The sequence below is a fragment of the Hippopotamus amphibius genome, chromosome 3 (assembly GCF_030028045.1).
Source record: "Hippopotamus amphibius kiboko isolate mHipAmp2 chromosome 3, mHipAmp2.hap2, whole genome shotgun sequence".
Taxonomy (NCBI): domain Eukaryota; kingdom Metazoa; phylum Chordata; class Mammalia; order Artiodactyla; family Hippopotamidae; genus Hippopotamus; species Hippopotamus amphibius.
In genome coordinates this window covers 25,984,524-26,010,937 of record NC_080188.1, presented here as the reverse complement: position 1 = coordinate 26,010,937, position 26,414 = coordinate 25,984,524, and the positions used below count along the sequence as shown (strand labels likewise).

Genomic DNA, 26,414 nt, shown 5'->3' with positions numbered 1-26,414 from the left:
TATATAACATCAATTATCTTCTGAATTAAAATGTTGGAAAGTTTTCAGAGTAGTAATGAGAGAATGAATTGCATTTTTAAGTGCAAATAGATTTCATGTTATTTGTACTAATTTAATGTATAAGGAATGTTTTGAGTAGAACAAAGGGTTTTATTTTAACTTGAAAAAGCCTACATTGCCGTAAAATAAAAGCCAAATAGGAAAGAAAGAATAGCTTCTGAATTGCAGAATAGAACACCATTAACAGACACTGCATTCAAGAAAATGTTTCCCTGGAAAGAATCATTTCCAGAGGGTACTTTCATGGTAAAGAGAGAACCTCTGGGATGGTAGCAGAGAGCCCCTTTATGTTCCTGGAACAGTGGCGTTATAGTGTGGTGGTTGTCTTAATTTTCTAGGGTGGCCGTAACAAATTACTACAAGCTGAGTGGCTTAAACAGAAATGTATTCTCTCACCAAGTCTGGCAGAGCTGTGCTCCCTCTGGGGGTTTTGGGGAGAGAGCTCATTTCCTTCTTTGCCAGCTTCCAGCAATTTCAAGCATTCTTGACTTGTGGCCACATCACTCCAGTCTCTGCCTCTATCTTCACATGGCCTTCTTCTCTGTGTATCTCTGTCTGCTCTTGTGAGGACACTTGTCACTGGATTTAGGGCCCATCCAGATAAGCCAAGATGATCTCATCATTGCAAGGTCTTTAATTTAATTACATCCACAAAGACCTTTTTTTCCAAATAAGGTCACGTTCACAGGTTCCTGAGGTTAGGGCATGGACATTTCTTTTGGGGGCCACCATTCAACACACAGGCTGTGGAACTGTGTGTCTCAGCCCACTCATCTGTAAAATGGAGGTAATCGTTGTGCTTTACAAAGTTCATGTGAGGATTCAATGACAGTGCGTGGCTTTTATGAAAAGCTCAGTTAATGTCAGCAATAGCTGTTAGTATATTGAGAAGGAGGTGCAGTACTAATGACATTGAGAGCACAGAGTATTTCTAACATGATAAATATTGAAGGATTGCGGAAAAAATGTAGGATACTATATAGATTAAAAGACAATTAGGTAGAATGCTTAAGGCTACTGGAGTTGGATTCCATTTCTCCATAATTTCAAACAGTTTCACTTACATCTCTTTGCGTTAATTTCTCTAATGGACTCAGGACTGTGTAAATAAAGACAATGAGAGAGAGTACATTCAGCCTCCAGGAGATGCTTAACTCATTTTGATTATCTTTCTTCTGATAATTCATCTCTTCTAAATCAGCTGTAAAATTCTAGTCAAGCTGCTCAGAGTCTTCAGGGTACTTTTAGGCAAAATTTGTTTTTCTCCTGACCTGGAGAAATTTTCATCCTGAGAAATGCTCTCATATGAGAGTTTTCCATTTTCCGTTATAATGGGTAATAATTTATAGTCAATTTTCAGGTATCCTTTGGGGACTTGTCCTACATTTTATACATTCATTATTATATTTAATTTTATAATTGTACTTTCAGAACAGTGCTTCCTGCTGTCATTTAGTGTGTGCATGAGACCTGCAAGCTAAATTTAATAAGCAGAATAAGTTCAGAAAGGTAAAATGTATTGTAGAAAGTAATTCTTATGTTTTTATATATCAAACATTTTTCTTATATTTCACTATTTTGGATCATTTACTACTTTTATCTACTACTTAAATAGAAAATTACTTATATTCCATGCTAGAGAAAATAGGTACTTAATAACATTTAGAACTTAATTTAAAAAGATCTAGTGGGATGTATAAGTAGTATGGTTTTTAACTTGTTCCTTTGAGAGTTCAACTGTACTAAACTATATTATATAACAATGAACTTTAACAGTTTAATTAAATAGTTTCATTAATTGTTTCATTTATTAAAAAATGTGTGTATCATGGACTATAATACAAGATAATTAAAGGATATTTTATAATAGATATTTAGCTGATAAACAATTTTGGTTAGAAGGGTTAGAAGGGTTAGCTTAAAAATACATGGGTTAGAAGGAATAGCTTAAAAATACCAGCTAGTAGGTAGAGAGACATGAACAACTCCTAGGCTAGGAGAATGACTAATGTTTCTGGGTGACTTTTTGATACACTTAAAATCTCTGTCTTCAGAAAAGGAAGCAAATATTGCAGCCACTTGCTTTTTTTTAAAAATAGATTTATTTATTAATTTTTGGCTGCATTGGGTCTTCGTTGCTGTGTGAGGGCTTTCTCTTGTTGTGGCGAGCAGGGGCTACTCTTCCTTGCTGTGCATGGGCTTCTTATTGCGGTGGATTCTCTTGTTGCGGAGTGGGTTCTAGGTACACAGGCTTCAGCAGTTGCAGCACATGGGCTCAGTAGTTATGGCTCACAGGCTAGAGCGCGGGCTCAGTAGTTGCGGCACAGAGGCTTAGTTGCTCCATGGCATGTGGGATCTTCCCGGCCCAGGGATCAAACCCATGTCCCCTGCTTTGGCAGGCGGATTCTTAACCACTGCGCCACCAGGGAAGTCCTGCAGCCACTTGCTTTTGATATGTAACTATCACCCTTTCCCACTGGGATGAAATAATAGGTCTATGACTTTATCAAAGCTGAAGCGGGCTTAATGGGCCTGAGAGGTCCAGCCTTGGCTTTGCTTCTAGAAGACGACCAGGAGATCTTGCTGATGCTCGTCCTCGCCCTACTCACATCTTCTAATACTCTGCAGAGAAACTTTGCTTAGGAAATAAATCCTTAACATTTAAAAATGGGCTTATTTTCCTTTGATTTTGCCCTCTGGCGTGTTGATTTGCCCCTAGGTGCTTAGGAGATAGTCTTAACATCTGTAGACATGAAATAAAAATTCTTATGTAGTGCTTGCTTTGACAGCATATATCCTAAATTGGAACAATACAGTGAAGATTATTGTGGTCCTGATGCAAGGATGATGTGTAAATTTGTGAAGATTTCTGTATTTTTTGGTTTTTGACTAGGATAACTCATAGAAAGCATTTAGCACAATGCCTGGATCATCATGTCCTGATCGAAGTTTAGCTAATGCATCTATTTTGGTGTCAATATTTCTCACACCAGACCTAATTGAAAGCGTCCAAAAATTATGAGATATGTCAGGTTCTGTTCTTCACATTATAGGCAAGAAAACAGATAATTATCTGAAAAAAAATTCTTTATTTAGCTAAATGACTAGAGAGTAAAAATTATATCTCAAACCTGGGCTCTACTGGACAGTTTTCTGTCATGTACTCAATCCCTATAGGATTTTGGAAGAGGTTGAGTGAGGTTTCTCAAATGAACTTCTTCAAAAGCACTATACTTTTCCTCAAATAAATATGTTCACTGGAGATTAGAGAATTTAATGTGGTAAATGCAGGGAATGCAGTTGAAAGTTTGGGGGCAGATGAAACCTGATTCAAACCACATCTCTGCCAATTGCCAGCTATAAGACCTTGGTCTCTTCAGTTGACCTTCCTGACCCTCAGTTTCCTCATCTGTTTAGTAGAAGTGGTAATCCCCACTTCACAGGGTTCGTTTGCGTGTAGTAACAGAATGATTTATGTACAGTGCTCATACAAGCCCTACATTCTCTAGCACACAGTAACTTCTCCATAAATAGTATTATTAATAATAAGTAAATTATTATATTATTAAATATAAATAGTGCTATCATTGTTATGGTAGTCAAAGATGGTGTGTGAGTTTCTGGGAGGGTATAAACTTTATCATCTCTTTCAGAGATGCAAGGTTAGCATAGTTTTCTCAAGTTTTTCATCTTCTAATCCATTTTCCACTTAGCTGCTAAAGTGATGATTTAAAAACACAGTTAGTACTGTCGTATGTTATTATATGAAAATTTTTAAGAGAGTAAATCCTGAGTTCTCATCACAAGAAAAAAAATATTTTTTTCTATTTCTTTAATTTTGCATCTGTATGAGATGATGGATATTTGCTAAACCTACTATGGTAATCATTAGCTGTACATCCTAAACTTATACAGTGCTGTGTGTCAATTATATCTAAATAAAACTGAAAGGGAAAAAAATGAAAACACAAATTAGATGATGTCATTCCCTTGCCTCTACCCTTGCAAGGACTTTTCCTTAGACTTAGATTACAAGCTGAACTTCTGGCCATGGCTTTTGAAGCCTTCCTTGCTTCCCTGGTGTCATCAATCCTGCCACAGCTGCACTGACTTTTCTCAAAAATGCCAACCTTTCCCCAACTTCCTTTTCACATGCTGCTCCCTTTGCCAGGATGGATCTATCCCCTGGAACTATGCCCTCTGCTCAAAAGACATCTCTCCAGAGAGATCTTCTCTGATCACCCTCAGTAGTTCTGTTATATTTCACTGCAGGATGGCTATGTCCCTTTTTGCTTGTCTGTATGTTGTCTGTCCTACTTTATAAGCACCGCAGTGGCAGAGAACTTACTGACTTTGTACATGGTTGTATATGCAGTGTTCAGAGCAGTTTCCAGCACATAGTAGGTGCTCAACAAATATTTGTTGGCATAAATGGATCAATAAATAAACTCTTCCATTAGGGAGCTCCCCTAAATGTCTAGGTAAGTGGGAGTTCAAAATCTGTTGACAATTGTTGTGCTTTGCTTTGTATAATTGATATGTTCCTGAAAATTCATGCATAAATCAAATTCTGTATGTGTGTTAAATAATCACAATTTTAAATTGAGTTGGATGATATTCCCAGAGATGATTTAACTTCCTTCTGAGTGAGCTTCAGTTGGCAGAACAGCCAGCTGAAATACATGAACATGCTCTTCTTCATTTGTCAAAATGTTGTATCTGATAGATGAGGAAACACTATATTGTTCCAGAGGATTGGCTTGGTGGTTCAGTGCTTTCTTTTTAGTATTGACTCATATGCATCAGTTAAAAAGACTTTAGATCAACTGTAGTTGAAAATCTTAGATGTGATTCATATAGAGAGCAGAAACAAAACAGTGGTAAACATGTTTAGAGAAAAATGACCAGGATGGTGATTCAGAATCTGTTCATGTGAGGAATAGTTGGGAGACCTAGAGATGTGAGACCCTGGGGGTGCTCGACCGCCACCCTCCAATGCCCCTGGGCCACGACTAGAAGAGGGAGCACACTTTTTCTCTATGCTTCCACAGCATAGAGGAAGATGGAACCAGTAACTGAAAGCCACAGAGAAGTAAATTCTAACTTAAGTGAGAACTTGATGGATACTAAAGATGTATATATATGGACATCTTGTCTCGGGGAATGGTGAGTTATCACTAGAGGTATTTAAACCGACTGGTGAGGACTTAGTGGAAACACTGAGACAAGAAGTCCAGCATCTTATGGTCAGTTTCCCGTGGATTAAGGGGCAGCTTCTTTCATGGCTCATGGCCCTGACTAAAGGAGCTCTTAAAACTTATGAAAAAAGAAGAAAATTAAATTTACCATAACATTTTTCCCCCTTTGGTTTATTTGGACTTACTTTGCTCTTCCTTTTACAGTTTCTTCTTTTTTTTTTTTTTTTCCTTCAGGTCTTTATTGGAGTATAATTGCTGTAGAATGTTGTGCCAGTTTCCACTGTACAACAAAGTGAATCTGCTGTATTTATATATACATCCCCATAGCCCCTCCCTCGTGAGCCTCCCTCCCACCCTCCCTATCCCACCCCTCTATGTCGTCATCAAGCATGGAGTTGACCTCCCTGTGCTATGCAGCACCTTCCCACTAGCCATCTGTTTTACATTTGGTAGTGTATGTATGTCAATACTACTCTCTTATGTCATCCCAGCTTTTGCTTATCCACTGTGTCCTCAAGTCTGTTCTCTATGTCTGCGTCTTTATTCCTGTCCTGCCACAGGGTTCATCAGTACCGTTTTCTTAGGTTCCATATATATGTATTAACATACTTACATTTGCTTTGGGAATAATAGAGAATCCAGTTGGGGGCCTCGTGGGGGGTTGTGTTGACACCCGCATGGATCCAGTAGCAGCAAATAGTCACCTAACTGCCTTCAGAAAGGATGGGCTCAGTTATCTGCAGGACTTCCGTTTTGCTGAATGGGGCTTGCAAATTGGGACCCTGCCAGCCAAAGCCCTCTTTCTCTCTGTCGCAACTGTCAGGTTCTCACCTAAATAAAGGTTAAGCAAATATTTACAGCATGTCACCTTGGGGAAATGTCAGATTATCTGCTGGGAACACCTGTGTGTCTCGGGTGGCTTGGCTCTCGCTCAGAGTTGAAAGGTTCATGGTAGAAAATAGAACTTTTGACTCCAGGTATTAAGATCTGCACCCTCCTCCCCTCTGAAAAACATCAGGTTGCTTTTCACCCTGAATTCTGTGTTTTGCTCCTAAAATCAGGATTGGAATTCTGCTATGTTGCTATCTTCTATTCACCTTGTGTTCGGCCTTTAAGCTTTTGGTTTTGCTAAAATCCTGGTAGGTAAATAAAATTTGTAGGCATACCTTTGTTTCAGCCACTCCAGAGAAAGAAACAAAATGTTGACAGAGACAAGAGGTATTTAAAATTTCTTTTTTTGGAGGGCATGATTTGTTCATTTCTTATCAATGCCCTAGGCTTCCTTTTGAGAAGCAGCAGAGTTCCCTAGAAAAATGAGCCTGTACTCTAGTTCTCATTATTTAAAGTTACAGTAAAATTTTCCTGTCATTTCAAATACACAGATGGTATGCTTTTCCTGTTCCAACTCCATCCTGTTACTAAAGACGGCCAGGTTACTGAGATGGCCTCTAGGTGAACAATCAAGATGGCATCAAAGTTGATATAGGAATGATTTTTTTCAAAACTATTTGCTGTACCAGAATTACAAAGCCTCTTCCCCACCATCCAATTTATATTTAACAGTTCTACTACTGCACACCATTATATTACTATACCATTTTTGAGTTGAATTTTACTGATAATCTTTTGGTAAAAAAGTATCCAATTTGTCTGCTTATAATATAATTTTAGAAAGCTTACTGTATTCTTAAAGACATTATTTTATAAGACAGCGGGTGCCACTTTCCTGTGGAAATGCAACCGTGAAATAATCTGAAAAGCCAATTGAAAAATATGACTTGATTTAAAACAATTTTTGAAGAATTCATAAATTATATAAAGTCAGCATAAGCTTATTTTATTATTTTTTTCTAAATGAAGAATTATTACATACTGCTGATTTATTTATTAAAGGTTTTGTCTATGTCCCAAGAACTCTCATTGTATCACATTTGAGAATCAATGGAAACATTACAGAATTAATATTTTTTGTATTTATATTTTTTAAGAATTTATATATTAGTAGTCAAAGAAAAAAGAGGTTTTGTTGCTAATACCAACTAATTATTCAGAAAGTCATCTGCCACTTAATTCCCTGATTTTATCTGCGAACTTGGAAACAGCAGTCTTTTAGCTACACTGGTGCTGAGCACCTAGCTGTTTAGGGGGTCAGTTGTATCACAGTTCCCTTTTCAACCTCAGGCAACACGGGTGATCAGTCTGCTTTTTGACATTATACATAAGACATCAAATGATAGGTAAGGTTTCATTTATGTGCCAGAATGGCTCAAAGTGTGGGTAATACACAATCAGATAACTCACATTACTTTTATTTTACAAAGATGTAAATAAAGCTGGAGAGTCAGGCCACGGGAGCTCAAATTTCCTGAAAATGCCTTGTCAAATCACTGACAGTGTTTCCAGCACACATATTTCATCAAGCTCAGTGGAGTTGTTTGTTTACTTTTCTCCTCAATAATTCATGGGTCTTAGGTGGATGTGACTAGAATTTAGATTTAATGCTAGCAATTCAGTGCATTCAAAGCTCCATATTTATAGCATCATTTCCTGATGTGCAAAAAATCAGAACAGCTGCAAAAAATAATTGAACAGTTGCAAATTTCTTTTGTGATTTGTTCATCCTCTATCCCATGGGCCCTGGTAAGTGTGCCGAGTATTAATGAGAATCAGGATCGTGTTGGGTAGAAGGGTATGGAATTTTATATTCTCTTTCAAGGGTGATTGTGTGGTTTTACATTAGTCACACTCATCTTAATTCAAGCTGTGTTTATATGTTGGTATTTCCTCAAGGTTCTCTATTTTAAGGGTGACATCTTACTATTGGCATATAAGTGAGACACTTAATCTGTAGGGTTTTCATCCATAGCAATTTCACTGACATTTTGCCCTTACATGGGAATTATTTCAAGATTGGACAATGTAGAATTTGCTGACCTGATGGGGAGGGGATGATGTGAGCAGGGACCAAGCAAGCTCTTGTGCAAACCATTAAGTAGGGAATTAGGTAGTGATGGTTCTGCTCCCAACTTTGCTCCTGACAGCTGTGTTCCAAGCAGGCCACCAAAGTATCCTCTGCATGTGATTCTTTTATTTATCGAACAAATATTTATGGAGTGCCTACTGTATACACTAGGGATAAGGCAGCAAACAGATTAGACAAGAATCCTTGACTTCATGAACCATATATTATATTGGAGGGAGACAACCAATAAGCAAACAAATAGATTAAAAAATTTTTTTAATAATAAATAATAGTATATCAGATAGTGATAAGTGCCATGGAAAAATTCCTAAAAGAATTGAAGAGCTTTGGGAGAGTATGGGTGTGGTGGCGAGGGATGCCATTTTAAGCAAAGGGTTGTTTAGGAATATCTCACTGAGAAGATTACGTTTGATCCATGAACATGTGGGACTCCAGAAAGGGAGAGAGACCGGGACATCCGGAGTGTCCTGTGATATCTGCCATAAGCGAGAAGGAGGGCACGATGGAATCAGTCCTACAAGCAGATACTGTTGGCAAGGACATGAGTGCTGGGGGGTAGACATAAGGGAGGAGGAGAGGGTCTTGCCAGGCATGTGTACAGCTTGGGAGCTCCCTTTCACCTTCTGAGATCAGTTTATTTAACAAGGATGTTAGGAAAGTCATAAATTCATTCCTTTAGCAAACATGTATTGGCACCTACGGTGTACCAGGTGCATTGTTTGATGCTGGGGAGGCGTCGATGAATAAAACACAGTTCCACCTTCAAGGGACTCTGCATAATAGGTGACAAGACATGAAAACAATGACATTGCTGTCCAATGTGATCAGTTTAAAAGGTGTAGGGCAGTGGGGGTGGGGCCCACAGAGAAGGAGAGGGACTCTTTCCACTTGGCAATATTAAGGAAGGCTGCTCCCAGAGAGGAAGCAACAGCTGAATTGGATTTTGGAGGATAAATACAAGTTTGCCATGTGGACAAGGTGGAAAAAGAGGGCAGCCTAAATCTATCGTATATTAGGGGAACTACAACTAGTTTAATTTTACGAGAGAGAAAATGGGGAGAGAATAAATGGATTTGAGGGAGTTTGGGGAAGTAAGATTAGCTGTACTTAGTAATTAATTGCATATGAATGGTGAGGTTGAGGGCAAAGCAAAGGTTTCTAGGTTTGGGGACTTGGGTAGATGGTATTACCACCAAGAAAGTCGTGGATCTCAGAGGAGGACTGGTGGTGGTGGTGGTGGTGGGAGACAGTGAGTTAATATTAACATAATGTCTTCATCTGGCTCAAGAAGTACATGACCATAATTTTCCTCTCAGTGGAGATAAAAACAGCTTTCCTTCTAGAGGAGATGACATGATTTATACTTTCATCCAGTGGTATGTTGGTAAACTCGCTCCCCGAAAAACAAAATAAAACTATGATTTGTAGCATTTGCTGATATCTGTGGTGTAAACACTCCTACCAGATTCCAAGCTAATAATAGCTGAACAGTCTCCTCAAACAGCACTGTGTTTTGTCCCCTGGCAAGTATTTGTTGAGCTCCCGCTTGGTGTGAGGTGTGCAATCAAGTGCTGGCTCTTTCTCCTATACTTCTCCTTATCCACTTCCCACCCTCCTCCAGCCCACTCTTCCCTACAGGTTGGTTTCAACAATACATCCACTTTCTCGCTTCTGGTGGGGCTCAGCCAGTGGCAGCCACCAACAGGACATCAGAGTGTGGGAAGAGAAGCATGTTGGGTCGTGATCCCCTAGTTTCTTCTTTACCAGGTTACACAGTTTGGAGTTGCCTGCATCTCACTGTAGGAGGCTCTGGCTCCTATCAGGTAGCCTTCCACATACAGCTCTTTCTGAGTTCCACAACTGCCTCTTCCCCTTGTTCCTTGAATCTAGGATGCTAATGGCAACCTGTCCCTGCATGCTGCACTACCCCTGGTTGGTTTTTCTAAACCTGCGAGCACCTTCGTAAGTGGCCTTTTCATTAAACACTCTGCAGTGATCCTCCTTCAGTGGGTCATTTCTTTCCTGCTGGAACCATGGTTATTACAAATGAAAATGATGAGAAATTCTGGTTTTTAAAGTTTCAAACCAATGTGACCAAAAAATAGCTTGACTTCTCCCATGATTTCTCTTCTGGTATGAGACAATGACATAAATAAATGTTCGCTAGCACAGTTTTCCATCCCTATGTCTAGTGAAGCTGGGAACCAAGGTCACCTCTTCCTTACACCTCTCATACCCCAACCAAGCCATACTTCTTGTGAGGTCTCTTGAGGCCACCAGAGAATGCAGACAGAGGAAGCCAATGCTGTTGGTCCATCACAGAGAGAACAAGTCATCTGTTGTTTTTTGTGTTTTCCAGCAGTGGTGGTGAATTCATCTCCTGTATGATTTGTGGGTTTATGCTCCTGTGTTATCTGTGGCTCATGTTTGTAAGAAGAGGTCAGCTAGGTGAGACATTCTGGAGCACTGGGCTGGCATTATAGCATCTGACTATGAGATCTTCTTAGGTTTCATTTTCTTTGCAATGTAAAAGGAGGAAATAATACTAAATTATCTTGCAAGACCCTTCCATCATTAACATTCTCTTCACAACTAAGGTCTGCAGCTCTGGGAGTTCCCTATGACTATGACTTTGTGAGCAATGTTCACTGAACAGCTTGGCCTAACAAAGATGAATTTACGACTTAAAAAAAAAAAGATTATGTAAGTCTCATCAATGAATAATACATCTAACTCAGTAACATTCCTCTTACCAAGTGATGGATCAGAGAAAAGTATATTAGTTACCTATTGCTGCGTAACAAATTACCACAGATGTGGCAGCTTAAAACAGCACACATTTACTATCTCACAGTTTCTGTGGATCTGGAATCTGGGAGTGCCTTATCTGGGTCCTCTGTTTCAGGGTCTGCCATATGGCTGCACTCGTGGCGTTGGCCAGGTCTGGGTCTTATCTGAAGGCTTGCCTAGGAAAGGATCCACTTCCAGGCTCGTGTGATTGTTGGAAGAATTTCAGTTCCTTAAAAGTGGAGGGCCTCTGTTCCTAGCTGGCTGTTGGCCAGAGGCCAACCTCAAGTCCTTGACATGTAGACTTACCCAACATGGCAACTTGCTTCATCAGAACTGGTAAGGGAAAACATCTCCTCCAAGAGAGGAGTCACAGTCTTATGTACTCGAATGATGGAAGTGACATCCATTACCTTCTGTTGGTTGTGAGCAAGTTACTAGGCTAGCTCACACTCAAGGGGCGGGGATTACACAGGGCATGAATAACAGGAGGTGGGGTCATTGGGGGCCATCTTAAAGCCTACCTGTCACAAAAATACCGCTCCCCCCCCACCCCCGCCAAGGAAGAAGAGTTTTAAATCCTGAGCTTTTCTGATATACTTAAAGTTAGTTTGTCAGAAATAAAAAGTGAAAACTAAATGCAGTGTGGGATCCTAAATGGAGATCTTGCACATATTTGAATAGGGTCCTTACTTTAGTACCAGTATTAACTTCCTGGTTCTGATAATTACACTGTAGTTATATAAGATGTTTTCTCTGGGGGAGCCTGGATAAAGGCTATATGGAAACTTTCTATATTGTTTTTATAACTTTTCTGTAAGTCTCTAAAAGTAGTTTAAAGTAAAAAGTTAGATATTAGATAAAATTAGCTACAGGGATATATTGTACAACATGGGAAATATAGCAGATATTTTATAATAACTATAAATGGAGCGTAAACTTTAAAAATTGTGAATCACTATATTGTATACCTATAACTTATATAATATTATAATCAACTATACTTCAATTGAAAAAATAAAAGTTAGAAAAAAGTGATTTATAAAACCTAAAATCCATTAGCTAGTATATAAGCCTACTATGTGGCTGTAGCTTATTCAATAATTTTAATTTTATGTCTTTATCAGAACCATTTTTGCAGATAAAAATCTATATATTTGTGGGGGAGGGAAATGCAGAGATGTTGATCAAAGGGAACAATAAAGAAAAAATCTATAATGTTTTTGTAAATAAATACAGAAAATTTAGTAGATAAATTTGCTTAAAATCGTATAGGTAAAATCTACAATGTTTTTGGTACATAAGTAATTCGAGAAGCCTTCCTAATGAAATTCCCCTAGAAACCTCACTATTACTATATAGTAGAATTCTTTATATTTGTTTGTATGTATTTGTTTCAACACATAATTACAGAGGTGAGGTAAGAATGTTCTGCTTAAGCTTGAGTTGAAATGTTGTAGGGACTTTTGCACAACACCAAATGCACTTCACACATCCATTTAAAATAATCATCTTTTCTACAGTAGTATCCTGATAGCCAAATCTGACTCCTCCCCTGGGCTGAGCACTGTTTTCAGACATCAGTCTGCTTGTTGCTTGGATATCAGCACTTATATTTCAAAATAGTGTGGTCTGTCTCACGGCACTGTTCCACATGATGAAAAGTGAAATCCTTCAACCCCTCGTTGGCACTTGAATTTCATGCAAAGCAAGGACAAATGGCTCTTCATTTTGCTCATTGTTTGAAAGGGCTGCTGGTTATTAATACTCCATCACTATTTCACATGTCCTCATCCAGCAATTTAAAGCCTATGGTCTCGGTTGGTTACACCTCTTAAGAGAGCTATTTGGAAACACTCTAGACATTTTTCTTAGGCTTTATTTTTAGAATGGAAGGCCTAATGGTATTTTAATGTCTCTATATATTCCCAGGACAAGTCTCGAGGCAAAAAAAAGTCTGTTACCTTTTGAAATTTAGCAAAGCTGGTGGGATTATCACCACTCCCCTGAGAAGCACTGTGTTAAAGAATGAATTTTGATTTACAGAATGTTAGTGGTAAAAGGGCCGTGAAAAATCAGCTCTTCCAAACCCCTCACTTTTCAGATGAGGAAGCTGAGTCTTGGTGTGAGTGAACTGTTGGTCCAAGATCAGAAAGTGAGAAGTGGCCAGCGAGAAAGTTTAGGGGGGCAGCTTATGCTTTCCTGCAGAAAATGACTCTGGTAAGAGTCAATGACAAGAAGTCAGCTTCTGAATTAAAGCCTTGGCTTTAGAATATGAAAATAGTCTGCTGGGCCCCTGCATGAATCTTCATTGCTCTTACAATAGAAGATTCTGAGAGAAGATGTGGAGTGATCAAAGAATATGTGGGTTCAGAAGTGAGGAAAGGTCCAGGAACCACTTGGGAGAGCTGGGCTCCCAGTGTTACTCAATCTCACAGTGACTTCCCCACCTGACAATGTTGAATGAATTTTTCCCTCTGTAAATGGCACCTGGAATTCCATCAGAGATTCCTTTGCTCCCGCAAGCAGTCTTCTAATGATGCCAAAAACCTCTGGGAGTGTTAAGTGTCCATCTATTATTATGTACATACTCTGTGTTATTTTCATCACTTTTCTTTGAAAGTCTCATTGCAATTGGCTCACTTGGGGAACATAGTTTTGATTGTAGGAAGGGAAGAAAATGTTTCGGAGCAAGTAACGCTCTGGAGGAGGTGGCTGTCCCCGTGGGATGCTGGGTGGGGGTGGCAGGATGGTATCAGTACTTTGAGACACAGGTCAGGGACTGGGAGGCAAGGAAGAATGCTGAAGGCAAGCCTAGCTTGTTTTATAGCTTTGTTGTGGGCTGTCTCACACTTGGAAAAGAAAAATGCCTTCACCCTTTCTCAGTGTTCCTTAGCCCCTTTGGCAAATACTGACTCCCTGAAGGTTAACTAAATTTATAGAGTGAAGGGAGAACCCAACCATTGTGTACATGATTGGTCGACTGGGGGAGTGCATATCAAGTTTGGAACTCACCTTGAGTTATGCTTTTGGAACATACATTCCTAAAGTAAGGACTCATATGTAATAGGGTAGTTAATAGTCCTTGAATCAGTCTGCCTGGGTTCAAATGCTGGCTGTGATACTCACTATCTCAATGATCTTGGACTAGTCTCATACTTCCTGTGCTTCAGTTTCCTTTTTTGTGTATTCGGGATGATAGTGATAGTGATACCTGTAGGATAGTACTATAGGACTGTGGTGAGAAATAAATGAGTAATACATGTGTAGTAGCATTTAGAGCCTTGCAAAGTATAAGGATTTGCATAGGAATTCTGTGTTCTCCACATTCCTCAACCGTGTTCCCCCATTTTGTTTGAGAAAATATAGTCTCTAACATCTCTGGAATGAGATTTAGGGAAGGAAATTTTTTAAAAATATTATTTAAGCACACTTTCAGTCCTGTGAATATCTGATATATTTCCTGAATGACAGTCAGGTGTCTCCTTTACACTGAGACACTTGCCTGGACTAATTCATATTTTATGTCCTAAACCTAATTCTTACAAATGCAAAACCTCTTTCCACATCTTCACTAACAAATTTAAGTACATATTAATGTAGTTATGTGAATATCAGGATTCTAAAAGATACTCAGTTTTAAGACAAGTTTCTGAGAAGAAGATCAAAAGTGTATCTGAATGTAATTGCTGAGTACACCTTTCCCATTTTTATATATAACAAGATCTTACTCTCAAGATTCTTTTTTTTTTAATTTTTATTTTATTTATTTATTTTATTGTCTGTGTTGGGTCTTTTTTTGCTGTGTGCGGGCTTTCGTTTTTTTTTTAGTTGCAGTGAGTGGGGGCTACTCTTCATTTTGGTGCATGGGCTCCTCATTGCCGTGGCTTCTCTTGTTGCAGAGCGCAGGCTCTAGGCGCATGGGCTTCAGTAGTTGCAGCACATGGACTCAATAGTTGTGGCTAACGGCCTCTTGTGGCACATGGGCTTAGTTGCTCCGCAGCATGTGGGATCTTCCTGGAGCAGGTATTGAACCCGTGTCCCCTGCATTGGCAGGCGGATTCTCAACCACTGCGCCACCTAGGAAGCCCTCAAGATTCTTTCACAGACTCAATCACTTCTGTTTTAACTCAGTGGCTGGCACATTCCATTATGTTTCTGTGATTTATAGAAATATGAATAGGGAACTGTAAATGTGTTTGATCGAGGAGTACTTAAAGCTTAATTATTGGGTCCTTATATGAGAATAGCTGATATGGCAGAGTAGATCTCTATTGAAAGTTAAAACATCTGGATTGAAAGTTAAAACATCTGGATTCACTTCCTGTTTCTTCCATTAGGAAGCTGTGTGTGTCTCAGAATCTCCTTGAACTTGTTTTAAATAAAAGGTTTGAATGAGGTGTTGTTTAAGGTTTCTTACACATCTGATACTGTATGATTCTGTGATAGCTCATTGACCCTACATTTGTGAAGGGTGTGCTTTTGCTTTGACTGACATGTATATTTTCTTTCCCAGTTTTCTTAAAATCATTTGAGATGCCTTTGCCAGATGATCAGCCAGGGTGAGAGATGCACTCCATAGCGGCAAAGTAGAAAAAGCCGCCTGGGTCTGCAAGAGAACAAGTCCATGGCCTTGACATTGTAGCCTCCCAGCCCCCAGACGCAGAGCTGCAGATCCAGGAGTGTTTGATTAAATGTCAGATGAATAAAGACAAACTCCAGGGCATCATTACTTTACTTCTAGTGGACAGTTGTTTGTGTTTTTCTATTTTGCAGAAGATAACATGGAAATAAAAAGATAAATAACTGTGTACAAGTTTTCAGAGTTGCCATTTGTTGTATAATATTTTCTTTTCCAGGGAGGCAGTAGAGGTTAAGGAACAGCCTTCTCTCTGGCTGCCTCTCAGAGATACTTTGAATTTCTCAAAGGGATGATAAAGAAATGAGATTAACCTATTTTATGACCCACTTCTGCCTTTCCATTTTGGGGGCATTCATTTCCATGTTAATTTACTCCTTTTAATAGTAAGTAGAGCTCTTTTTTGGTTGACAGGTTTGCTTTAGCACAAGAAATTGCAAAAAAAAATCATTTGGGGTAAATGCTTCTACAAGAGATAGATGACCTGTTATGGAACTAGCTTATTCCCTCTAGAATCATGACAGTGGGTGGCTGAAATCCTTGTTATAGTGTTGAAGGTAGAAATTCAAGTTGTTGACTACAGTAAATATAAATTAAGATAATATTGCAGCACTGGTGGCCAACTTTAGTTTAATTATTATTTTGAGAAATAGTCTGTAAAAACATTAATTTTCACCTTTCTCTTTTCTTCTAGTCATGGACGCCTGCCCTGTAGGTCCTTCTGTGAGTCTGCAAAAGAAGGCTGTGAATCAGTCCTGGGAATGGTGAATGCCTCCTGGCCCGATTTCCTCAAGTGCTCCCAGTTTAGAAACCAAAGTGAAAACAGCAATGTCAGCAGGATTTGCTTCTCACCACAGCAGGAAAAAGAAAAGCAAAGTAGGTGTCTGCGTTTTGTTGCATTTTAAAAAGTTTTTAAATTGAGGTATACAGCTCATGCAAGGAAGTGTACAAACAATGTGTACAGTACAATAAATTTTAACAAGGTGACCAGACCCATGTAACCAGCACCCAGATCAAGAAACAGAGTATTAACAGCATCCCAGAAACACAAGCCCCCTCCCCAAAGAGACCTCTCTGCGGACTTCTATCAGCTTAGGTAATTTTGCCAACTTCGGAACTTGGTATCAATGGAATCGTACAGTATGCATGCCTTTTGTGCCGAACTTCATTTGCTTAACGTTATGTTTGAGAGATTCACTGTATTTTCATCTTCTTGTGGTTCATTCATTCTCGTTTTTATGGTATTTGGATATATTTTGCACCACAATATATTTTTCTGTTCTCGTGTTGCTAGACATTTGAGCTGTTGCCAGCCACTGTGAATGGTGATGCTGACTATTCTTCTGAGTGCCTTTGATGGAAGATGGTTATGTATCTGTTCAGCGGAAAAGTCTGTTTTTAAGTAATTGCATCAATTTATACTTCTTGCAGCTGCGTGTGAAAGTTGCAGTGGCTCCAGATCCTCCCCAACACTTGGTATTGCCCGTCTTTTTCAGTTAGCAATTCTGATGATAGTATTGTGGTATCTCTTTGTGATTTGAAGTTGAATTTTCCTAATGAATTGGGTTGCATTTTCAAAATGTTTTGGTTATTTAAATATCCCATTTTGTGAAGTGTCTGTCAAAATATCTTGCCCATTTTTTTGATTAGGTAGTTTGTTTTTTTATTCTCGATTTCTGCTTCTCTATGCATTCTGGATGTAAGTCATCTGCTGGATATATGTACTGTGAAGATCTCCCACTGTGTGGTTTGCCTTTCCTTTCTTTTATTAGTGTATATTATGGAATAGAAGGTTTTAATTTTAATGGGTCTATATTATCAAGTTTTTCTGATCCTCAGTTTTCTAGACTCTCCTGCTGCAGTATGTAAGAGCCTCTTTCTAAATTATGAGGAAGGCCCTTTGGCTTTCACACGTGAGTTACAGTTGCCTGGAGCTTTGAGTTATCTTTTTCTAGGACATTGGTGCTTAGCTGAAAGCCGTCCAGTTCATTGTCCTTATAGTTACTTCTCAAACACTTGATAAATTACCCATTTAGCGCCTTCCTTTCCATAGGTGGACTGTTCCAGTTCACCTCTGATAAGGGTTTTAGCAATTGGACTACCTCCTTATGCCAGAGAATGTCTGTTTGCACCTGCCATCAATGATGGCAACTTCACTGCCATCCCAGCAGTGAGTAATCCAGGTCATTAACCCCATCATATGACCAGCTTTCTTGGACCACTTCTGCAACTCTCTCACGCTGGGTCTTTCAGAGGCAGTCACTGAGATGGAGTTTGTTGTATAGGGTATTCATTTAGTATCAGCGCTTGTGTAAAGGAGGGAAGAGAAAGCAGGACTGGGTAGAGGTAGACGTTGAAATGTGATCCAGGCCCACTGAGGCTTGGCTAAGTACATGGGGAGCAGGGAGTTGTTCCATGTTGGGCACAGACAGCTGGGTCTTTATAGCCCCCCAGTCAGCCCCTGGTTGGTCCTTCCTGGGAAGGGTGTGCCCTTGGGTGAGGCAGCTCCCTGCAGCTCAGGCTAAACTTGAAGGATCTAAAGGCTGTCGGCTGACAGCAGGGGCAACAGGTCCTCTCCTGAAGGGCAGGCACGTAGAGTGGGAACAGACCACCTTGATCCAGTCAGAGACTGAGCTGATTTTGCTTGGTGTTTATAAGGCAGTGTTGGTGAGGCCCCATCTCCCTCTGGTTTGCTTCCATTCTGGCCCTTCTCTAGTGAGCCTTACTGAGAAACCAAGGTGTGTACTGCATTCTGCTCCTCCTCGGCAGTCCCAAGTTGTAATATTTTTCTTCTCAGAATAAGATTGCTGGATTTCCACTTGGTTTTGCAGAGGTTTTCTGCCTCTTTAGCTTCTTGCTCTTGACAGCAGATGCCTTGAGGGGAAATCCTTCCATGTGATAGGCCCACTTCTCTATGTCTCCTTTCCCACTGCATCCTTGGCCCATTAATACCCTGCTCCTCCAGCAGCACCAAAACTCTGATTTTTTGTCTCTCCACCCCCATGGGATTGCCAAGAGCTCTACTTGCCTCTCTCCCTCTTTGTAGTGGCCCTGTGTCCAGATCCTCAGTTTCTAGTACTGTGCCAAGAATTGGCAAGGTCCAAGGGGAAAAAGCATCCATAGAATGTAAACTGTTTGTTCTGCAGTTATCTTCTCTCAGGGATCTCAGCCACTCACCTCCTAATAGTCTCATTAGCTATCAGAGGACTTTAAAGAGATGTTTCTTGTATTTTATCTGGCTTTTCTAGTTTCACTTTATTGAGGGGGGGGAATTGACCTGTTGCAAGTTACTACATCCCAGCCAAAATAGAACTTTGTTTTATTTCTTTTTAACACACTGTTTAGTGGAGGTCTGCTGCTGAATTAGGATTCCCTCCAAAAGACTGTATACAGCACTAAGTCACCAGAAGGATGAGTGAATGTATCTGAAAGAGAAGCCCCCTCGATTCTTTTCTTTTTCAGCTACATTTGCCCCTGTTTTGTTTTGTTTTGTTTTGTTTTGTTCTTTTGTTTGGGTTTTTTTGCAATACGTTGTTTTCTTTTCTTTTTTTTTTTTTTATAAATGTATTTATTGGCTGTGTTGGGTCTTCATTGCTACACACAGGCTTTCTCTAGTTGTGGCAAGCGGGGGCTACTCTTCATTGTGGTGTGCGGGCTCCTCATTGCAATGGCTTCTCTTGTTGCAGAGCACAGGCTCTAGGTGCACAGGCTTCGGTAATTGCAGCACATGGATTCAATAGTTGTGGCTCACGGGCTCTAGAGTGCAGGCTCAATAGTTGTGGTGCATGGGCTTAGTTGCTCCACGGCACGTGGGATCTTCTTGGAGCAGGGATCGAACCCATGTCCCCTGCATTGACAGGCGGATTCTTAACTACTGTGCCACTTAGGAAGTCCCCATTTGCCCGTTTTGATAAGAACACTGTATTAGTGGTCATTTGGAAAATGTAGCCTGTTGGTACAGGATTTAAGAATCCACTGAGAAAATTTGAAAATAAAAAGCATCATCAGTGTTCCTTAACATGATAGTCCAAAAGTATCAGTTCTTAAAAATCAAAGTAACCTCAGTATTCTTTAAGAGCTCCAGATGAAATGCCATCTCACATGGGTTCCCCAAATATCAGAAGACAGTACAAATCTTCTGAGCTTGGAAAAGATTGGTGATTTTGGAAAAGATCTTAGAAGATCGATGAAACATTTATATTAAAAAACTTATGTTTTAAGAAAACAGAAATTTCCTAAGTACACTCATATAAGATTCTATTTTTCAGTCTTTTTTATAATTCTTGATTATACTATTTTTTTCATGTAGAATTAATTCTCTGAAAATGGGTCTGCTAATTGGTGTTTGATGCAATATTTTCCTAGAATTTGAAATAATTTTTCTGTCTCATGCTTGATGGATAAACAGGATGCTAACCATCATAGGTGTATTCATAGGGCATGTGCTAGGGAGAAAGCTACTGTTAGCTGTGATTTTTGTGTATGCATAAGAACATAATTCCTAGGGACTTCCCTGGCGGTACAGTGGTTAAGACTCCCCGCTTCTACTGCAGGGGCATGGGTTCGATCCCTGGTTGGGAAACTAATATATATTAGATAACTAAGATATAGCATACACACACATAGTAAAAATTTGTTCATGTACTATGAACATATTGTATGCCAACTAGAAAAGTATGAATTATATAATATCACCTTAAACATATAAGGTCTTATGCTGTAGGGCCAGTTACGAATATAACTCATAAAGTTCTTTTCTCATTTATTCATTTATTCAGTAAATATGCATCGAGTGTCTACTCAGTTCTGAGCATTATCCCAGGTAATCTGAAAAAATGAAAGTAATTACAGTGACCATAATATTGACATAATATTGGTTAATATCCATCTAGTGTGGTGGTTCTCAGCCAGAGATGATTTTACAACCTTCACCTGGGAACATTTGGCAATGTCTATAGACATTTTGGTTGTCACAACTCTGGGGACAGAAAGAGTTGCTTCTGGCTTTTAGCAGGTAGAGACCCACTATGCTGTTAGACATCCTGCAATGCACAGGGAAGCTTCCCACTGCAAAAAACTATATGGTCCCAAATGTCAATAGTGCTGCTTTTGAGAAACCCTGGTTTGGGCTTGATGTTTTGCAAGATACTTTCTAGTAGTAGTAGTAGTAGTAGTGGTGGTGGTGGTGGTGGCGGCGGTAGTAGTAGTAATACTTATCATGCTTCCTACCTTTAAGGAGTGTTAAACCTAATCTGGTATACCCATATGTAAGAAACAATGTAAAAAGAACATTAGTGACTCCATGTAAATGTGCTGTCAGACAGAAACTGTAGAGGAACACAGGTTAAATGTCAACAGAGGAGAAGCGGAGTCAGTTATGTAAAGGAATTCTGGATGTTTGAAAGACCAAGGGTCCCACTTGGCACAGAGGAAATAAGGAGGTGTTCTGGGGTAGGCTTTCAGCACTGTGAACCTGTATTGAGTGTCAGGTGCCTATTTAGCCCGTGAAACAAATGATGATAAAAAGTTGACTCCCATCTTAGTCTTCTCCTTCCAACTTGTCAAATCCTTTGCCCTGAGAAAACAGTAACCCCCACCCCTTTTACAATATGGACCCCATTCTCCTTTCCAAAGCACTTTCACAGCTGTTAGCTCACTTTGCTTCCAAAGTAAATCTCTGAGGTATTATCATCTTCATTTTATAAATTAAGAAACTGAGGTTCAGGAAGATAATTCCAAAGTTGTTTTAAATCAGCCCCCTGTCTCTGTCTTCATCCTGGGACCATCCCGGGATTTGATTATTAATCCTTGAATGCTACCCTCTGTTGGAGACCCTGTCTCACAAGAGCTTTCAAAATATCTTTTCAGACTGAGACAAGCCAAAACTCACAACTTGTAACAGCTGCTTGTCCCAACGCACAGCTCTGTAAATTCAGTTCATCTTCTTGTGGCATGTTTTAAATCAGTCATAACTCTGAAGATATTTTGTTCTCCTGTAGAAGGATACCCAGTTGTCTTATCCTTTCTATCTTGTATTGATGCCAGGTCCTGTGAAGTAAATAATGTGCTAACGTAGTAGTGCTGTGGGAACTATTCTTCAGAGGTTTTTTAAATAAACATTTGTGTGTGTTTCCATAGTTGACTTGTGAGAACTCAGAGGGCTAAAGGTCAAGGTCCATCAGTCATTCTGAGTTTTCTGACTAATCTTTTACCTTGTCTGAAATTATATATGGAAAGTAGTTTTGAAATAGTTTTTCTGTTGGTCTAAAGAGTTCTCTGCTGCCATGAAAGAAACTTCAGCTGTTTATTCTTTCCTTTTCCTCTACCTTTTCCTAGTATCTCATCTACTTTCCTAGCTTTCGTTGCTGAGAACAACCACTTCAGTTCATTAGCAGCAAAACTGTAGTCTCAAGATGTTGGTAAAACATATATTCTTAATTTCTCCTATTGAATTGTAAATTCATTTGGGAAAATTATTCAATACTCTTTCTTTGAGGTACTTAGTGTCAATATTTAGCCAGAGACAGATGATTGTAGAGAACATGATGGAGTTACTAAAAACCAGCCACGTTCTTTTCATTACAATGAATAGTCAAATATAGTGAGGTTTTCCTAGAACGTCAAATTTCCTGACATGTATAATTTTAAATTATTTAAAATTTAATTTATAAAAACCTTTTCTTTCTTCCATATGTAGATGCTTCTTTTAAGGGCACCAAACTTAGATCTGAAGACTTATTTTTCAAGCTCTGGCTGTTTTATTTAATAACTGTGTGGTCTTGAGCAAGTTTCTTGAATGCTTTTTGCTTCTCTTTCCTCAATTTTATAGGAATAATAATACCTAGGGGTGGGGGGGAGTTGAACAGTTTTATGGGCTAAATGAGATAATGTATTTGAAAGAATTTTGGAAGCCATAATGCATTATGCAAATGTAAGTGCTTTAATCCAACAGCCATTTAGAAGCATGTTCTATGGACTGTGTAGTTCACAGGAACTGGAAAGGAAAGATGGCATGCATACATTTAAAGCACTGATAGGTCAGTGGAGAGATAGACAGATAAGCACAGAGGCAGAGCCTGAAGCAAGGATTTGAGCACACATCTTATAGTTGGGAAAGGCATGGAAGAGTGGAGGAATGGGAAGGTGGTTCAGGGAAGGGAAGATGGCCACTAAAGGTAAATTATGAATCCAGCTACCATCATGGGTAACTGGACCTTAATCTCAGGGAAAATCAGGGAAAACAGCATATGGCTCAGAACTACCCCACTGGAGGGGTGAGGTGACTGGGGGATGCCCTTCCTTCCTTTAGCCTTTGACACTGATAGGATCTACTATAGCCCATAAGTACTATGTCCTATAAAAGCAGAGGCATGGGATTTTGGAGGAGGAAATACAAAACTTGGCTGTGCGCTGCAGTGGAAGGCTTTGATCCCTGGTAATTTCTCTTTCATCTATAGCATTCTCTTTTCTTTCAGTTTCTAAAACACTGGTCTGTTTTGGTCCACTTCCTACCACTCTGGCAACACTCCAGTCTATCCTTTTCCTCCGCTGACCCCTTAAATATTGATATTCCACAGGATTCTGGTCTCAAGCTTCCTTCCTAAACATTCTATACATTTTTCTCTGGGAAACCTCATAATTGCTTGTGGCCACATAAGTACTGATGACTTAAATCTGTATTTCACCCCCAGTTTTATTCCACTTCCCCAAGCTTCTGACTCATATTCCAAAGTCCTTGCTCCAACCTCTCAAGCAAAGCTACTATTTCCGAGATCTCCAGGGATTGTCATATATGTTGGTGAATTCCATGGGAAGTTCTGTTTTCCCCTGACTTGACCTCCTGCATCATTTGCCACATTTAATCACTCCCTCCTCCCAAGATAAACTCTCTAGGCTTTCAGGTAGGTTTTCCTTCTATTTCGGCCACGTATTTTCAGCCTCGTTTGATGTTTTCTCCTCACTTCTCTCTAAACACTGGAGTGCCCCAGGTCTCAGTCCTTGGATCTCTCCTCTTTTTGGTGATCTTATTCAGGCTCATGGTTTGAGATACCACGAGGCACTGACACCTACCGATGTGGGTCTCAAGGTTGCACAGCCTCTGAACTCTGGACTTGCATACATACATATGCTTGAGGTACACACATGTGCACACGCGCATGCACACACACACACACACACACTGCCTTCTAGTTATTTCCACTTGAGTGTCTACAAGTCATGTGAAACGTAGTAGGTACTACTGTACTGAGTAGCTACTATGTGCCAGACATCGTTCTAGGTGCTGGGGATATAATATTAAACAAAACTAAAAAATACTCTACTCTCATGGATCTTCTAGAAGAGGATATTGAATAAACAAGACAAGTAAAATATTTAGCATGTGAGATAACGTTAAGTGCTAAAAAGAAAAAATAAGGAAAGGAGACATAAAATCTCAGGGGTTGAGGAAATTGAAATTTTAAATAGTGTGGCCAGAGAATGCCTCAAAGAGGTCGTTTTTGAAGGATGTGCGAGAGCTAGCAAAGTGAGAGAGTGTATGCAAAGACTTTGAGAGCATAAATGGCATGTTCTAGGACCAGTAGGGAGGCCTGTGTAGTTGCTACAGAGAGGACAAAGGAGAGGGTAGGTGATGAAGTTTGGAGAGGTGAAGGGGCCACTTTGCAGGCAATAGTGAACAAGTTGTCTTTTACTCTAAGTGTTGGGAAGCCACTGAAAAGTTTTGAGCAGATAAACGACGTTACTTGTCTGCAGTTTTCTGAGCAGATCTGATCTGGTATTGCCCCCACACCTGCTCCTCTCTCAGTCCTCCCCATCTTAGTAAATAACAACTTCATTCTTCCATGTGCTCCAGCCAAAGAGCTTGGGTTGTCCTTGAGTCTTCTCTTGCTCTCCCATACCCTATCTGATCTGGCAGAAATCTTACTATCTCTACTGTCAAAATCCAGCCAGTGCTTAGCACCTCCACAACCACTACCTGGCTCAAGTCACCTCAACTCCTGCCTGGATTATCCTTCCAGCTCCTTATTGGCATCCTTGCTGCATCCCTATGCCCCAGCAGGATCTTCTCCATATTGAAGCAAAAGGGATCTTTTAAATGTTCACATCTCTCCTCTCCAAGTCTTCCCATCTCCCTTAACGTAAAAGCCATCATCCATACAACCTTCAGGGCCCTCGATCAGTATCATTGCATTGCACAACTCCAGGGGCGCACCCATCACACAGAATTCAAGGTAAACAGCCTCCTGGAGTGTACAGCACAGACATCCTGCCCTACATTATCTGGCCCCCATCACTCTCTGACTTCTCTCTGACAGCTTCCCTTTTTGCTTTTAAGGCTGCAGCTACTCTGCCTGGATTGCGCTTCCCCCAGAGATCCCCTCTCAGTTCTTTTAAGCACCTGTCTCTTGGGCTGTAACATAGGGCATGTTAGGGAGAATGGCCAAAGATGAGGGAAGGAAGAGAATCTGTATGAGTAACAGCTATCATTATTGTTGTGGTTATTTGGGCAGTGATAGAGCTAAAGACCTGGAAGAATTCTTCATAAACTGCATGATCAACTTGTCTGGTACTTGGATTTCATTTGGCTGTGAATTGAAACTTGAAGGCTTTAAAAATCATTTAATGTCCCCAACAATTTCTTTCCATCTGTGAACCATGAGAAATGCTCATCTTGAGGATTTCCACTGTTTTTCAGTGAGAGCCACAGCCTTGTTTTGACTTTGCTCTGCCACATGCCCAGCATAAAGAAGCAGTGCCAAATAAAACAGATTTCTTGTTGAGCCTAAATACTACCTGTTCTTTTTGGGGTCAGTAATTTCTTGTTTATAGATCATTTCAGATTAGGTTTCTATTCTCTGGCAGATATTGCTTTGCTTGAGGTGGCACAGTGGTTCCTAAGACAGAAATATAGAGGTGTCCTTTCCTCTCCTGCATCCATTCATTCTTACTCTCTTTTCAAGTTAGCTGCATGGCTGAGAGGTTGATGACTCAGAAACCCAATATCACAGGTTGATCCCTGTGCATCCTACAGAATATTATTTCATTCAGTGGCTGGAGACCAAGGGCATTCACATTTTGTTCAGTATTGTGCTTTGCAATCAGAAATCCACATTTGTGGTCTTACAGATTACAGTAAAATGCAGGAATTTTTAGCAACAAAGTAAAAGTCTGATTTTTTTCAAATTTTGTAACTATAAATTCATAGCTCTAAGCCTATTTTGGTCAGTAAGCAATCTGACCGGTCCAACAAGAATGCCGATAATTCTCATCCTGAACGATTCAAAACATCATCTATTTTAATTCTGTATTCAATTTTATATCCCCATGGTGGTCACTTTAATCATAGCAGGTACATCCTTACAGAACCACGTAGTTGGTTTTTGTTTGGTTGAGTTTTGTTTGTTTGTTGTTTGTTTTTCAGAAAACTGCCTTTATTCTATTAGTAGTTGGAAAAATTAACTGGTACCAGAAAAATGTTTAGTCAGCTGGAGAGGAGAGAGAAACCAAGGGTGACCCAAGAGAACTGGTGGCTCCTCTGGGAGAGAACCTGCACGCAGTAAGAAAGAGCACAGTGAACTAGAGCCAGACCCTGCAGTCCAGGTGACACAGGTTATGCCACCTTCTGAAGTGTCTAAATGCCTCAGGCATAAAACCAAATTCCTATTTACTTAGCCCAGCTCTCGGGAAGGGGATACTGGAATATGTGGGGCCAAAAAGGGATGACACGACCATCTTTTATCAGAGAAAC

The 26,414-nt window shown here is 39.8% G+C and overlaps 1 protein-coding gene and 1 non-coding gene across 2 annotated transcripts in view; both read left to right on the top strand.

Moving 5' to 3' along the window:
• CORIN (corin, serine peptidase) overlaps positions 1 to 26,414 on the top strand; it is a 205,138-nt gene that overhangs the window by 49,760 nt on the left and 128,964 nt on the right. The window contains exon 4 of the mRNA XM_057726907.1: positions 16,362 to 16,543. Within this exon, the coding sequence (XP_057582890.1) occupies positions 16,362 to 16,543 (182 nt within the window). The remainder of the gene's footprint in view (positions 1 to 16,361; positions 16,544 to 26,414) is intronic.
• On the top strand, positions 2,834 to 2,939 carry LOC130850585 (U6 spliceosomal RNA). Its single transcript, XR_009052952.1, has one exon. It is a non-coding gene; the product is annotated as a U6 spliceosomal RNA (small nuclear RNA).